The 14417-nt window shown below is 44.7% G+C and overlaps 1 protein-coding gene across 3 annotated transcripts in view; it reads left to right on the top strand.

Annotated features, from left to right (window-relative positions):
* Nucleotides 1-9244: 9244 nt before the first annotated feature.
* Nucleotides 9245-14417, top strand: part of LOC121675184 (aldo-keto reductase family 1 member B1-like) — a 21138-nt gene continuing 15965 nt past the window's right edge. The window contains exons 1-8 of one of the 3 annotated variants that reach the window (XM_042050347.1): nucleotides 9245-9383; nucleotides 9740-9907; nucleotides 10888-11004; nucleotides 12255-12332; nucleotides 12990-13112; nucleotides 13567-13673; nucleotides 13836-13917; nucleotides 14382-14409. In XM_042050347.1, coding sequence (XP_041906281.1) covers nucleotides 9318-9383; nucleotides 9740-9907; nucleotides 10888-11004; nucleotides 12255-12332; nucleotides 12990-13112; nucleotides 13567-13673; nucleotides 13836-13917; nucleotides 14382-14409 — 769 coding nt within the window. In that variant the 5' untranslated portion in view covers nucleotides 9245-9317. The remainder of the gene's footprint in view (nucleotides 9384-9739; nucleotides 9908-10887; nucleotides 11005-12254; nucleotides 12333-12989; nucleotides 13113-13566; nucleotides 13674-13835; nucleotides 13918-14381; nucleotides 14410-14417) is intronic. The other 2 variants (XM_042050346.1, XM_042050345.1) reach the window with 2 other exon arrangements.

Genomic DNA, 14417 nt, shown 5'->3' with positions numbered 1-14417 from the left:
AAGATAAATCTTAAAGGGCCACAAACTGGATGTACACAAAATGTGCTCTATCATCCTCCCTACAGGGGATAGAGGTGATCTTCCCTCTTTAATAAGTTAAAAAGATAGTGCATGAAAATAAAAAATGGGGGATTCAGATTCTGATAGGAAAAAGTGTCATGAGTAAATTTAAGAAAATTTGGGACAGAGGTATTAAAATAATCTCTTAATATGCTGTGAGGAGAAATTGTGTCTAATTTTACATTTATAGGGATTAGATCCTAAAATGTCAGTGGGAAAGAAGGATGAGCCAGATGAAATACTGCTTTGCTAGGCTCACAGTGTAGTAAAAGTGGTCAAGGCTGCTGGTGAGTAGCATCCTGCACCTCTTTGGTGGTTACTGCACTGACTTTGTTCCTCATTTATTTGGGAAGCTCTAGAAAGCATTCTGCATCTCAGGGAGAATACTTTCAATGCCTTTCCTGATAGAGCTATCCCTGACCTCATCACAGAATGGCAATAAAATCTGCTGCTTCTGCAGAATATTTCTACTGGATGTGCATTGTACTTAACAGTTACACATAAAATCCTTTTCACCTCATCCACCAACTTTAATATTAACAACTACCTTTCATTTCTGTCAACTTTGTCTAAGCCAGAACTCGCACTATAAACCCAGTCCAGCCTATGGAATCAAAGCAATACTCAAGTTCACTGTGTAGAAGAGTCTGATTTGCCACACATCAGCTCGAACTGGTGAAGAGAATTGCTCCCACATCCCCCTGCATGACCACACATGTGCAGTCACCCTGCCTTCAGGCAAAGTGGTCGGTTGACTTTGTAAGGAAAAAAAGCAAAGTTCCTAGAGACAGAAGGAAAAATACCTGTTGTTGAATATCAGCACTATGTGTATTGGCTGTATGTCAATCATTAAGAATACAATTAACAGAAACATTCTATGCCAATATGCAGTCGTAACTATAAGTGAGTAGACAGTAACCCATGCCACAATTCAGAACCTCTATGGCCATTAAATACAGATTTTTGTCTCCTTTAGTCTTTAAGCAAGAGCACTTCATCAGCATGGCAAAAACAGCCTGATGACTTTGATTCACATTTCAAACTATCCAAGGACAGAGAGTCAAAGCCATGTCCCTGTGCGTGACTTCTTGCAGACAGCTACACTCACTTGGCAGCTATTATCTCTCAGACCAGCTGGGTTGTGTTTTTCAGGGTCTCTGCTCTGGAGCCCTTCCAGGCTGTTGCATTCAGCTGGAATGTTTGTGGCAGAATTAGTCCAGGAAACTCCTTTCCTCAACACATAAACTTCCGCCGGGGCACCAGTGCAACTGCACCACACCAAATAAAGGCCTGGAGCTGAGCAAGGCAGAAACAGAAGAAAACAGAACTAGAAAGAAGAAAGGCTGATTAATGATTGATTAAAACTGTGGTAAACAGAAGTGTTCTTCACTGGTTATGCCCTTGGTACTCTTTCATAGAATAGTTACTTTGTTCAAAGCCAGATCCAGTGGTTGCCACACAGCATTGCAGACATGCTTATTCCAATTTCCAGAAAACCCTAAGCTCTTTGTTTAGAACTATTCGATACGTGATCTGTCTTCATTAAAAATTTCATTTTCAAAATAAAATTCTGTAATCAAGTCCTTGCACTCTGAAACCCTCTCTTTAAAACTTCTCCTGTGTGTTTTCCTACTGCATGAATTTATGTCTCCTTTTCTAGACTCTCCCTACTCCTTTCCAGCCCATTCTCTCTGCCACCCAGATGTGTGCCCAGGGAATCTTCCCTCACCTTTTTCTCTGATGCAGGCCCATTGAGGCCATTTTCAACACCTGACATTTTTTCCCCCTACAGAAGACCTAGATGCTGTTTTTTCTCTGTCTGCTATCCATGCTATTGTCTCTCATTCCTCTGCAACTATTCTGATGGCCCATTTTCACCCACGGAAAAATTTGTATGGAGAAAGCTCTGGGAGTACAACACACTACGCAGAGAAAAACATCCTTACTGCCTCCTGAGGATTCAGAACTACAACATAATGAAATGACTCTGGCTAAATCCATCTCTTCATACGGCTCTACACACCAGACCTCGGTCTGTAACACAAGGAAAATGAACCCTTTTCCCTCAGAGCAGAGCTCAGGGTGCAGGAACAGGCAAGGACGTGCCAGGCTTCCTTCTCTCTGCTGGAGCCACTCACCACGTCTGGCAGTACCCACACACGTGGCTCTCAGCATTTCCTTGGCTCGAGCACGCCTGTGCGTGGGTAATTTTTCGTCGCACACCTACCCCTATTTGTCAACATATCACACCACCACATCTTAAACCAAGCCTGTTATTACCTAAAACTTGGGGGTGCACCTGACAGAGCAGCAAGGCACACCCTGCACACCAAGTAGTCACCCAATTACAATTTCAGCTCCTTAGCAAAGGCCCTTTGTCACCTTTTGTTTTACTAGTTTAGGCACTGTTTGACACCTGCTTAATACAATGCTGCTTTCATTAACACAGTGGGGCTTTCATCCTGTTTGGCTATGGAGGCAATATACAACTTCAGTACCTCAGTAGATTCTCTTTATATCAAAACCAGAAGTGTAAGTCCATGTGAAGAGAAAATAAAGTACTCTACCTTTTTTTTCTTCTCTCTCTCTCTAACGGCATTGCTTGGAGGGAAAATCTGTTAAAAAAAAAAAGAGTGTGTAAGCACTAAAACTAACCCTGCACTTGTCACCAGAATCAGAGCTTTAGTCTTCAAGTAAGTGCAGAAGTTTTTCTGAATCATTAATACCAAATAAATGACCGAGAAAGAGGAAGAAAATACATAAAAGCCTTCATGATATGCAAAACAGATGGAGGGAAGCTGCTTTGTGAGGCACAGTATTCTAAACCTGAAGTGGGAACTGAACTTTTTATGCAATCCCAGTGGCGAGGTACTGGTAATGTTATTCTGAAGTCAAAAAGGTGACTTCTGTCTGTTCTTCTGAAATATTAATTAAATAAAAATATTTTATTTCTGCATATCCCAAGCTGACAACATACACATGGGAAAAAAGCTTATATTCTCTATACCCTTAAAACCATTACATTGTCATCTTCAAATAAACACCTCACCACAGCAGGTGCCTAGAAGATACAAACAAGTGTGTGGAACACAATGTTCTGAAGAAATCCTCACGGATACAGTTCTAGTCTTCAAAAATACTTCTAAAAAAAGTTTTATGAGGTGTCAGTGGCTGGGAAAACAAAATCCTTTCTCACAATCAAAAGTTTTCCCATTTCTAGAGCCAGAGACAGAGCTTGAAGTTTTACAAGGTTCACTTTTAAATGTTGTGGGTTTGGAGGGGTTTACATTTCAGGTTTTGGTTTGGAGCATTTAACTGTTCTTGAGTCCCAATATTGTACAAATTAACTTATTGTAGCAATATCAACAGCAAAGAAAATCCCGTGATGAATCTGCCTTTTTCCCCCCCATGATAAACAAAGTGCTCTAGACACCAGACGTCAGTAAGGAACTGTCTGGGAAGAGATAATTCAAAAGGGCTTTGAAAAAAAGAAAGCAGCAGGGTGGTGTCTAGTCACGATAAGTTATTTTGAAAACAGACTGGATAGTGCTGATACTAGAGCATGATGACAGCACACAACAATCTGGGCAAATACAGCCAAAAGGGTAAAATGGGAACTTCACTGTCATTGCAGAGAATGGTGAGTACAACAAACACACACCACACATACTCAAGTTCGTGTGTATTGATGTCTTGCTATGAAAAATTAATGGTTCACCTCAAAAAAAAAAGCTGCTCTGAAGTCTTTTACTTCCACATTACAAGGAACCCCTGGGTTAGCTAAGACCTTGTTGATGTGTGTGTGCAGAGCTATCTCTGTCTGTATTTATGATGTTTGTTTTCTCACCAACACTCTACAAATCACAAAGACCCTTTTCTGGTGCTTCTTATGTTTCTGTCCATGGTATGTGGCTCTCTTGCATCACACCAGTTTACAAAACAAGACTGTCTGAGGTTTAGTTTGGTTTTGAATGGAGCACAAAAATGAGTTTCCTATATAAAAAGTCTGTCCTATGTGTCATGATTAGATAATATCAAGAGAAGGACTGAGTCACACTGTTCTTCTACTTTACTGTAACTTCTCAGAATTCAGTGGGACTGCTCTGACCTTAAAAAGCAACAAAATCAGGCCTCTCTTTTACAGGATTATTTCCCAGGGAACTTTAGGAGTTAGGTTGCTAAATAAATAGCTGTGTATCACAAGTTAATTCATGCTTCCTCCCCCTCCACCCTGCCTCATTTCTTTAACAAAAAAGGAGCATGAGTGGAAAGACAGACAGGACTAATAAATCATGCATGATGGGGAGTCAGAATATCCAACTTCCCAGAGTTTTTCAATCTGAATTTTCATCTGTTTTACTTACAGGGAAAACCATTCACTTAATAATTTTGTGCCTGACTTCCACTCTTTTTCAATTCAGAATTAGTCTATTCCTCTATTTTGTCATCAGATCTAGCTATCCACAGAAGGGCCTGGAAAAAATAGTTTGCCTGTGATTCAGAATCTCCTTTTTATCTTACAAAGAAAGAGACTTTTCTGCTTCCCAGAGACACAAGGCACTATCCAGCATTCAGCATTTTGGATAGGTCAAGTACTTGTTCAAACATTCAGTATTGCTGTCCTTACCCTTCTCTGTACAAGTCTGCATCTGCAATGTATCAAACAAGGAACTGGGCCAAGATCAATGCAATGGATGTGGGAGGAAAAAAATGGGCAGTATGGTCCTGCCCTTCTTAAGAAGGCATTTGCAGAAGTAGATATATCTGGCAACAAACTACCTGTCTTCTTTTGGAGGAAGGGTATAATGTCTCTAGAAAGACACCACAAAATGAGGCCCATGCTATTGGACCAAGGCCTCTTGCCCTTCAAAAGATACAGAAACTTCAGAGATGAAGAAGCCACTTTATCTGCTCTTATGGCTGCATGTAGTTTGGGGGGGGCAGCTGGGAGCACAAACCAATTTTCCTGGCTTCTGCAGCAACCCACACGTGGCCACCATCTCTTCCCAGCCCCTGGGGCTCCACACGTGTTCTGGTTGCAGGACCAGCAGAGTCCCCAGACAAGACAATTGCTGGAAGCCTCATGCTAGAACAATGTGCAGCTCATGGCCTCCTCCCTGCCCGCCCTGAATTCCTTCTGGAAATGACAGATGCTGAGAGTGCGGACGCCCATCTGACCAACCCTAGAGCAGACCTGGAGCACGCAGCGCAACAACTGCACAGCCATGGATTAGTGAAGGACAATGAGCCGAACTTCTGTGGGAATCACTGGACCTTCCACGTCCCCACTAAACGTTCGGATTGCCCACGGGTCCTGCCATGTGATGGGAGAAACACCACATGAGGTTCTGCTCTCGTATTTACAAAACCTGAGCAACTCAGTCAGCTAAAACCATCTGGCTCCCCTGTTGTGTACGAGTTCAGGTTATAAAGCAATTTCCATTCAGCTCTAACTGTACAGATTCCACAGTGGTATTTTTCATGTTGTTCCTAATCAAGATGAACTCGTTGGTTTTACTGTGTGCTTCGTTTTGTTTTGTTTTTCAAACATGAGGAAAATATTTCCAACACTTGTCAAAATTTTTGTGTTTTTTAAAAAGGAAAACATATCTCTCCCTCCACTCTTAGGACATTCAAAGCATCCCTTTCCTTGTCAAAACTAGACATAGCTTACTGCTGAAACTTGAAAGGAAGCATAAAAATATTTTTCCATGGGAACAAGAGCCTCCACTTGGCAAGAAAAATAGTCAACTGTTCTCTAAAGCGATGGGCTTTGGAAAACCTACAGTCTGCACATACAAGAAAGGAAAATCCCATTCCTGTGATAACCATGCCTACCAACAGAACTGGACAGGAATGCAGATCTGGGATGGGTGAATTTTCCATTTATAGATGAGATGGGGTTGGATGCTGGCCATGGTGTTCTTCCTATTTAATTGAAGTTGCCTATCCCCTCATTACAAAGCCCATTCTCCCACAGAAACAACTGAGAAGGTTTGGTCTTTGTTGATGCTTTGGTACCTGCTCTTTTTACAGGGCTTGACCTAGGGAAAATCAAGCAAAGTATTTGCCAGTCCCACATTAATCCACCTTTCCAGTCTGTGATCAGAAGGTTTCTTTTTACAAGTTAAAGAAAAGACACAAAAGACATGTTTCTGCTTCCACAGCAACCAGTCCTGGCCTGTGCAAGGAAGTTGCAGTTTAATTAAACCAGTTCAAAAACTGATGCTGTTAAATTAATGTGAAGTCTGTGGGAGGATGGATGTTATTTTGCTGGAGTGCTTTCTACTGTTTTAACTGAAGTGGTAAGGAAGGGATTTAAGCTAAATCAATACACAACATACTTCAACTGATATGTGTCCAAAAAAGGCATTCGCATCAACATAATGAAACAGTGCAAGATTTTCACGTAGACAAGACTCAGAAGAAAATGTAACTATATTATTCTTTGGGAATATTGTGAACATGCCTTGTTTTGCCCTTGTCTGCTGTCAACACCTCCTCCACTGCCTCCAGGGGTCTGCTCCCCACTGCCTGACAGTTTTATTAACTATCTCTTCCTGTCCTGTTTACCCTCAGGTACCCACTTGTTGGCAAGTTACACTTCTCTTTATCACCAAACCACCACCCCATTCGATGTAGTTCTCAAAAACTGGAGCTTCCTGCAGTTCTGCTAAGTTAAAAGGTTCCTCTTCAGGGTAGTTTCAACCTGAGGTTCCCCAGATTTTCCCCTTTCCTCTATTTGTTACAGTAATAGTTACTGCAGCTTCAGAACATAATTGGCTGGGTTTTTCTCAGAACTCAAAATATATTGTTTCAGGCTTCTTGTGTGCCCAGTGCTGTGGAAGCGTCAGACTGTGACTACTCCTTCTGGGAAGCCCATCTTGCTCCAGAGGGTGACACAGGTGAGTGAGCAAAAGGCCATTTTTAAAAAGGCCATTTTTAGCAGCTACTTTCTCAGCTTGGCACGATATCCCAGCACCTCTTGAGCTCACTGGTTTACTCTACAGAGTGGGGAACATGCTTGGGAAAAAGGAAAAGGTCAATCCTTACTCTTCTTACTGTTGTTGGTTCGTCCCCCAGAGGCCAGCACGGCCAGGCCAACACTGGGATGCAAATCCTGAGGAATTTTCTCTCCCGGCTTTGCCCGAGCCACCACCACTGCTGCACTGTGGGCTGCAGGGGGAACCGAGGGGATCTCTGGGGATGAGGCGCTGGAAAACAGTGCCGAAATCACAACATCCAGCCATTCCAAGGACACCAGGGCCTATATACAGAATAGGTTAGACAGAGTTTGGTACCACAGTGCCTGAACAAAGAGCTGGCACTGTTGGCAGACTTTTTTAACAAATGGCTCGTTTCCACGCTATTGAATCGATGGCAAACTTCCCAACAGGAGCAGCCTCTGGCCACAAATGTGTAGTTAACAACCCAGTCTGTAGAGCACACGCTGCTTCCTACCAGCTGCACGTGGCCCACAGTCCCCACTGATGGCTGCAGTCAGAAACAAGCTGGAGGTGCTGAGCACATGAGAGTGCTCCCAGTCATAGTAAATCCAACCACACAAAAATATTAGATAGTCTTTCTGTTTCTCCTCGGACATAACTGTTGAAAGTAAGTGCTCCGTTAACAGGAGGGAGAAAACAGACTTGATTTACACACCTCCCCATGCATAATAATGCTTAAAAGTGCAAGTTTTGGAATATTTTTGAGACACAGTGGTGAGTTGAAGCAGGAGACTGTCTCATACATTTCAGTGCAAAAGACAGCAGGGAAAAGGAAATTCTTTTTTGCATCTTTAATTTAAGGATCAGACAATTCAGAAAATTGGTATGTTAGTGATAACGGACTAATTTCCTCTTTAAACCCAGGTTTGTATCTTTTGAGTCCCTACCAGAAAATTTTCAAGTCTATTTATTTATTGCAAATGTAAGCCACCTTTATTTTTTTTTTTCTTATCCTGTTTTAGGAAAAGAGGCAGAGGAAGAGAGATTTCCAACGTCTCATTATTACAAAATCTAAGGGAACAAATATGCAATTCAATCTGCTGAGTTAAGACTGAAGAAATGCAAAAGCCACACACAAGTTTAACTCTGCCCCCGTGTGTGCAAGCATGATAACACATCCATCTGCCTGGATCCTGCGGTGGTTTTGTGCTGAAGGTTGTGTCCGTTTCTGGCAGTAATTATATACGGCATCCACGATGACCATGATGCTACAGGACACCTTTTCTTCTATGCTCACGTGTCTCCGCATTACGAAACTCCTTTAGGAATGCACTGGCTGCTAAAAAACGAGCCATACAGATATGCCTGCTACCCATAATAGTAAAGCAAAAAGTGAAGAAATGGGGAAAAAAAATAAAAGGCAGCACTCGAATTTTACTGGAGGGATGATCCTGTTAAGACGAGGAAAAACCAGGGACTTAATTTTATTTCTCACGTTTGGCACGCATGGCCTGTGTGAACTTCCCTGTTCTACACTGTGCCTCACCTTCCAGCCTGAGAAGAGGATACCAACATCTTTAGGGGGGCAGGGAAAGGAACCCCTTCTTCCTCTGCAAACTCACACTGAGGTTTCTCCAGCTGGCTCACTTCATCAGCACACAATGTGACAAGGCTCCATCAAGGGGAGACACACGCTGCTCCAGCCAAGGGCTCAGCCCACGATCACACACCCAGCAGCAAAGGAGCAGCTCTGGGAGCTGGGAGCAAGGGGCCTCTCGATCATGTCCTACCCTGGGACTTGTTTATTGACACTTTTTGGGACACCGCTGGACTTTACCAGTGACAATCCTGGGCCAAAGCGCCCCTGAATGAAACCTTCTCTCTCAAGAAATCTATGGGGGGAACTGCAACAGGGTGTCAGAACACCTCGGCACGGGGCATAAGAGAGACAGACACATGGACAATCCCTGGGACACAGACAGGAGCTGATCTCTGCAGAAACACCAGCCAGACTGGGACACACCTGCCCTCAACCCTTATCTTTTGATAAGGGAAAGGTCCGAAGGGCGTACCACTGCCACATCCCAAGTAATCACGTCCTCGATTTTTAATTGATTTCGGCTTTCACATTAACCTTTGTGAGCTGTGTGTACAGAGAAAAAGCCACAGCCCTGTTTGCCGGATATGGGAGGACCCAGAGTACCAGGGACGCCCCAGCATCCACCCCAGCCCTGGCCAGTGACCAGGCACTGTTAAACCCAGCAGGCAAGAGGCAGCTGCGGGGAGGCAGCGCAGAGGGAGTGCAGGACCATGGCGACCTATGTGCAGCTGAACACCACTGCCAGGATGCCCCTCGTGGGGCTGGGCACCTGGAAGGTAAGAGCTTCAGAGAAAAGCACCTGTACTGCAGAGCTCCCAGGCACAAAACTTCACTGCCCCTGGTCCAGCTCTGGGGAGCTGTCCTGCTGCCTGGGGCTCCGCTCTGCCTGGCTGAGTGTGAGTGGAGCTACAGATAAGTGGCTGGAGGTTGATTTCCAGCCTTGGAGTCCACATTTATCACTGCAAGAAATAGTGTTCTTGGAAAAGAAAAAACTCCCACCAGCCTGGACTGGGGAGTGGGGGGGAGGGCGGATTGCTTTCACTAACATGGCTTCCCTGGTTTTATTTTGCTAGGATACAGGTCTCTAACAAGCACTGATTTGAGATTGTTAATATTGATGCATTTTTTCCAGTCTGCAGCTGGGCAAGGAAAAGCTGCAGTGATGGCTGCCATCGATGCTGGGTACCGCCACTTTGACTGTGCCTACGTGTACCAGAATGAGAATGAAGTTGGGGAAGGGATCCAGCAGAAAATCAAAGAAGGTGTTGTGAAACGAGAAGACCTCTTTGTTGTCAGCAAGGTAAAGATCCAATGATCCTGCAGCCTGGAGCACAGCTGGGGGAATGCTTTGAGTATTTTCCTAGCAGGAAGCTTAAGTTACGGAGACAAACTTTTTGCTGTAGGATAAAGCAAATCATAACAGCATTCAGGCCACTCCTGACGCAAGCTGACAGCTTCAGCCCGTTCTGTATGGAGAGTTCGGAAGGATACACTGTGTCTGCACCCTGCCGTGGTGGCCCAGCAGTGCTGGGGGATGGATGAAGAGAGGCCAACTGCAGACTGATTAGTGCAAAAGAAGGGAAGCAGGAAGAGGAAGGGTGGGCCAGGTAGCCCCAGCAAGGTAGAAACACATGATGCAATGTCAGAGACCACTCAGTGTAAAGGACTGACAGAGGCAGAACCAGCTAGCTAATGACACCTTGGGGACTGCTAAAGCACAGCAGAGCACACTGCCAGTTGTTCCAGCAGTTGGGCTCAGAGCATTCCAAAGGGGTGTCCCTGCAGTGGGAGCTGTCATTCTGGGCACCTTGGGACACTGCAATCTGCTTAGCATATGTCCCAAGGAAGGTGGGGTTGGCAGCTTCGCTTTCTTATTACAAAAATCAGGCTACTTAGCTGGAATCTGAAGGTACTTCTTACCTAAGTAGAGGTTGGTGACAACCACTCTTTGTGGCTCATATCTTCTTGGCTTTGCCTGCTACACGCAGTGCAGGAGTTCTGTGCATGCTCAGGAACGACAGATACACAACTGCCAAGGCAGACCCTGGGCAAAAGGGGGTGGCACAAACCTTGTGTGTGAACTAATGTAACCAGAGACTGGTACACACGGCCCCCACAGTCACAGGCCAGCCCCATCCCAGAGCATGGCACATCTGAACAGCACCAGCATGGCCTCATTCCACATCAGCTTCCAAAGAACAGGGAGCATTCCTGTGCTGTGCAGAAGAGCGCCTGAGAGCTTTAACCGGGAGATCACAGTCTGCCCTGTTTTGTCTCCAGCTGTGGTGCACATTTCATGAGAAGCCTCTGGTGAAGGGAGCCTGCCAGAAGACTCTTGCAGACCTGAAACTGGATTACCTGGATCTCTACCTCATCCACTGGCCTTTTGGCTTCAAGGTACAGTAACAGCAGGTTTCACTCCTGGGAGAGCTCCTCAGAAGTGCCAGGGGTGCTTGCAGCACCACTGCTGCTGCAGTGCAGGAGGAGCCGTGCCTGTTGTGCCAGCGCTGCCCCAGTGCTGCCCATCCCGCTTTCCTCTGCCCCATCAGCCGGGCCCCTGATCCCCGCCCCGGGACCGCTGCCTGCACAGCGTCCTCTGCCCTCCTGACAACGGGGAGGCAGAGCCAGCACTAAGGTCAGGCCTCTGGCTGCAAGAAAAAGCTACGCCTCTTTCCCGTTCTTTTACAAACCCAAAGCATGCTCTTCTGAAAGAAAACCCCCTGGGACAGAGGGGTGCAGTTTGCTGCCTGACAGAAATTCTTTCCTCTGCAGGTTGCAGAGTCACACGGTTAAAGTAAACACTTCTGTTTCCCATTTCTTTCTTTAATCACCAAATCCTCCATACGGTACAGATTGAGCTGACCGTGTCTGTAGGAGCCTTAGTGTCGTTTCACAGACTTTGGATTTCAAAAGATGAGACTTTCAGGATCAAGTTTTCACAGACTACGCGGACTTCAAAGCATTTATGTCAGCATATATAGATAGATACACACACACCTGTCAAAATCTCTATTCTACCTTATGCTTTTGAGCTCAACTCCATTCCTTCAATATTGTTTTAGTTAGCTTTAAGTGGACAAAGCTGTCAAGTGAAACTGCACAATATTGTGGCATTTAGAAAATTCCAATCATTCAAACTACTTTGGCCATACTGTCTAGCTACAGGCTGTTCTAACTTTCCTAATACAGCCATTTCCATAGTGAGCCTCCCCATGGGACATCTGTCAGCAGATGCACTCCTGTATAAATGTCTGTGTTCACAGGGTCAAAGTCAGTCCTCCCTATACCTTCTTAAAAACATCTAAAGAAACTGTTATTCTTAAATGTGCAAAACAGAACAGTACTTGACGTGAACTAATGTAAGACTCCAGAATATTGTTCTCTAAGTTAATCACTTCCCTGCATGCACTTTGTGGATCATCACTTCAGAGGGTCCAGTAGAAACACCTGTCTTTATTGGGAGAGTAGATGACGAAAATGCATGAACTAAGAATAAGAAGTGATTGAAGAATTAAGTTATGATGAGAATGACTTGATTTTTTTTTTAATGCAGTATTAGCTTTACCTCCTTACATCCCTGTTGGGTAATTTTACATAGCAAGTGTCTCAACAGAGATTATTTCAAGCCTTTTCTCTCTCTCTGACAGGCAGGAGAAGAACCGTTTCCCAAAGATGACAAAGGCATGGCTATACCCAGCAACAGTGATCTTCTACAGACGTGGGAGGTAAGTTCAGCCAGAGCAGAAGAGAAATGTCCTCTGTCCTCATCAGTCTTTTCCATGTTTCCATTACCTTCAGCAGTCACAGAACTGGTGTCTCATGCACACAAAATTAGTTGGAAGGAATATAAGGCAGCACAAAGTAGCTTTTCATAATGGGCATGCTTAATCCTTCCCTGGTTATTCCTATTCTCCGACTGTCCTACTTTACTGGAGCTGCACAAACACTTCCAGTGGAGCTGCACACCAGACTGAAGCTAGAAAAAGTTCATTGTGGAACAATAACAACTGTACAATTGTTTTCACCACAGTTCTTGTGTCTTTCTCAAGGTGCTCAAACAAATTTCACAGAAATAAAGATATTTTAGGTTTAGAGATCTTGCCTACAGTATGTAGTACAGCCCTCCAGTGCTTGCACAACAGGGGATTACTGAGTGTCATCATTCTTCTCCTCGTGCAACTCTGTGGATTTCCACACACTCAGAGAATGAGAATTCGGGCTTGGGTGAGATGGCATTAATGTGCCAGCACCTGCTTTTCCCTCAGAGAACTCTGCAACTCTAAATAGTTATTTTGTGCTGCTTGTGGTGGGAAACAAGTCACATCAGGAAGAACATCATCATGAGCTGCCTTGCACACCAGATGATGATTTTGCTATTTTAGGCCATGGAGGAGCTGGTGGATGCTGGCCTGGTCAAAGCCATTGGTGTCTCCAACTTCAACCATGAGCAGATCGAAAGAATCTTGAACAAGCCAGGACTGAAGCACAAGCCTGCAAACAACCAGGTAAACTGCAAAGTGGCTGCAGGCGACTGGTTTTGTGGGATTATAAAGATCCAATTACAGCTGCATGAGGAGATGGGAAAAGGGAGAACAAAGTAGACACAGCATGTACTTTAAATCTCTCCCTATGGATATTTCAGTTGGATACTTGTGGGGTTTTTTTTAATCACCTTGCTGAAACACTTTTTAAGGATGTTGGAGCATTTCCCTGAAAAGTCTTTCTGGAATAATAGAGAGCCCAGAGATCAGCTTTGTGAACCCCCCCCCCCAGCAAAAACCATATAAGCACTTTATATCAAAACAGGTGGTTTTAATACTAAGGATTGGTATTATCATGCAGGCCACTGTCAAATTAGGGAAAAAAGCAGCCTCTAAGTGGATTAGGAGATAATTTACGGAGCACAACAATATTGCAACAGTTCTACCACTGTCAGACTCTTTGCTTCTGTGTTGGCAGATTGAATCTCATCCATATCTCACCCAGGAGAAGCTGATCAAGTACTGTCAGTCCAAAGGGCTGGCTGTGACTGCATACTGTCCCCTTGGCTCTCCCGACAGACCGTGGTAAGGCTGCTTTGCAACCTGCCAGGGAGCTGCTGGGGATTATGACTGAAGCACTGAGACCACACGTGCACCGCTCATTTCTTCATTTAAACACAGATCTCTGGTGCTACGCTGAATCTTTCTGTGGAGGTTTCTTGCCACTGATTTGTTTTCTCTGTTTAGGGCTAAGCCCGGGGATCCTTCCCTTCTGGATGACCCCAAGATCAAGGAGATTGCAGCCAAGCACAACAAAACCCCAGCACAGGTGGGTACTCCTTCCAGTTTTGGAAAACAGAGCTCAGGAAAGGGTAGAACCTCTATCCCTTCCCCATGAATTGTGGCACTCCTCTCATTTTTCCCTAACAATGCAGATTTTTTAATTATATTACCTCCAAGACACACTACTATTAACTCTTTTACCCTCAAAAAGACTCTTGACCCACCTTCACATGTCACTTCCCCTCTCAAGTCCTTTTGCAGAGAATGTAAGCCTTGCATAGACTGCTAAAATCCCAAGGGCAAAGGAAAGGAATCAACTGGCCCAAACCTGGATGGGAAGGGAGGTTTCCTGTGAGGCTCCTCCACTCCCCTCTTTGCTCTCCAAGCAGTGCAGCCAAGGAATAATTTGAAATGCAGCTCTGCAGAAGCAGGTACAGCTTAGGGAAAACAGCTCTGCTCCCTCCGGAGCAGGAGCCATTCTCTCTCTGACTCGGTTTTTTGTTCTTGCAGGTTCTCCTTCGCTTCCAGGTCCAGAGAAATGTGATT

Source organism: Corvus kubaryi, unplaced genomic scaffold (genome assembly GCF_017639235.1).
Source record: "Corvus kubaryi isolate FWS band 111438036 unplaced genomic scaffold, C.kubaryi_AGA036_p1.0 72, whole genome shotgun sequence".
In the NCBI taxonomy this organism is placed as follows: Eukaryota; Metazoa; Chordata; class Aves; order Passeriformes; family Corvidae; genus Corvus; species Corvus kubaryi.
Note: the sequence above shows the minus strand (reverse complement) of the source record. Positions and strands in the feature narration are given on the sequence as shown.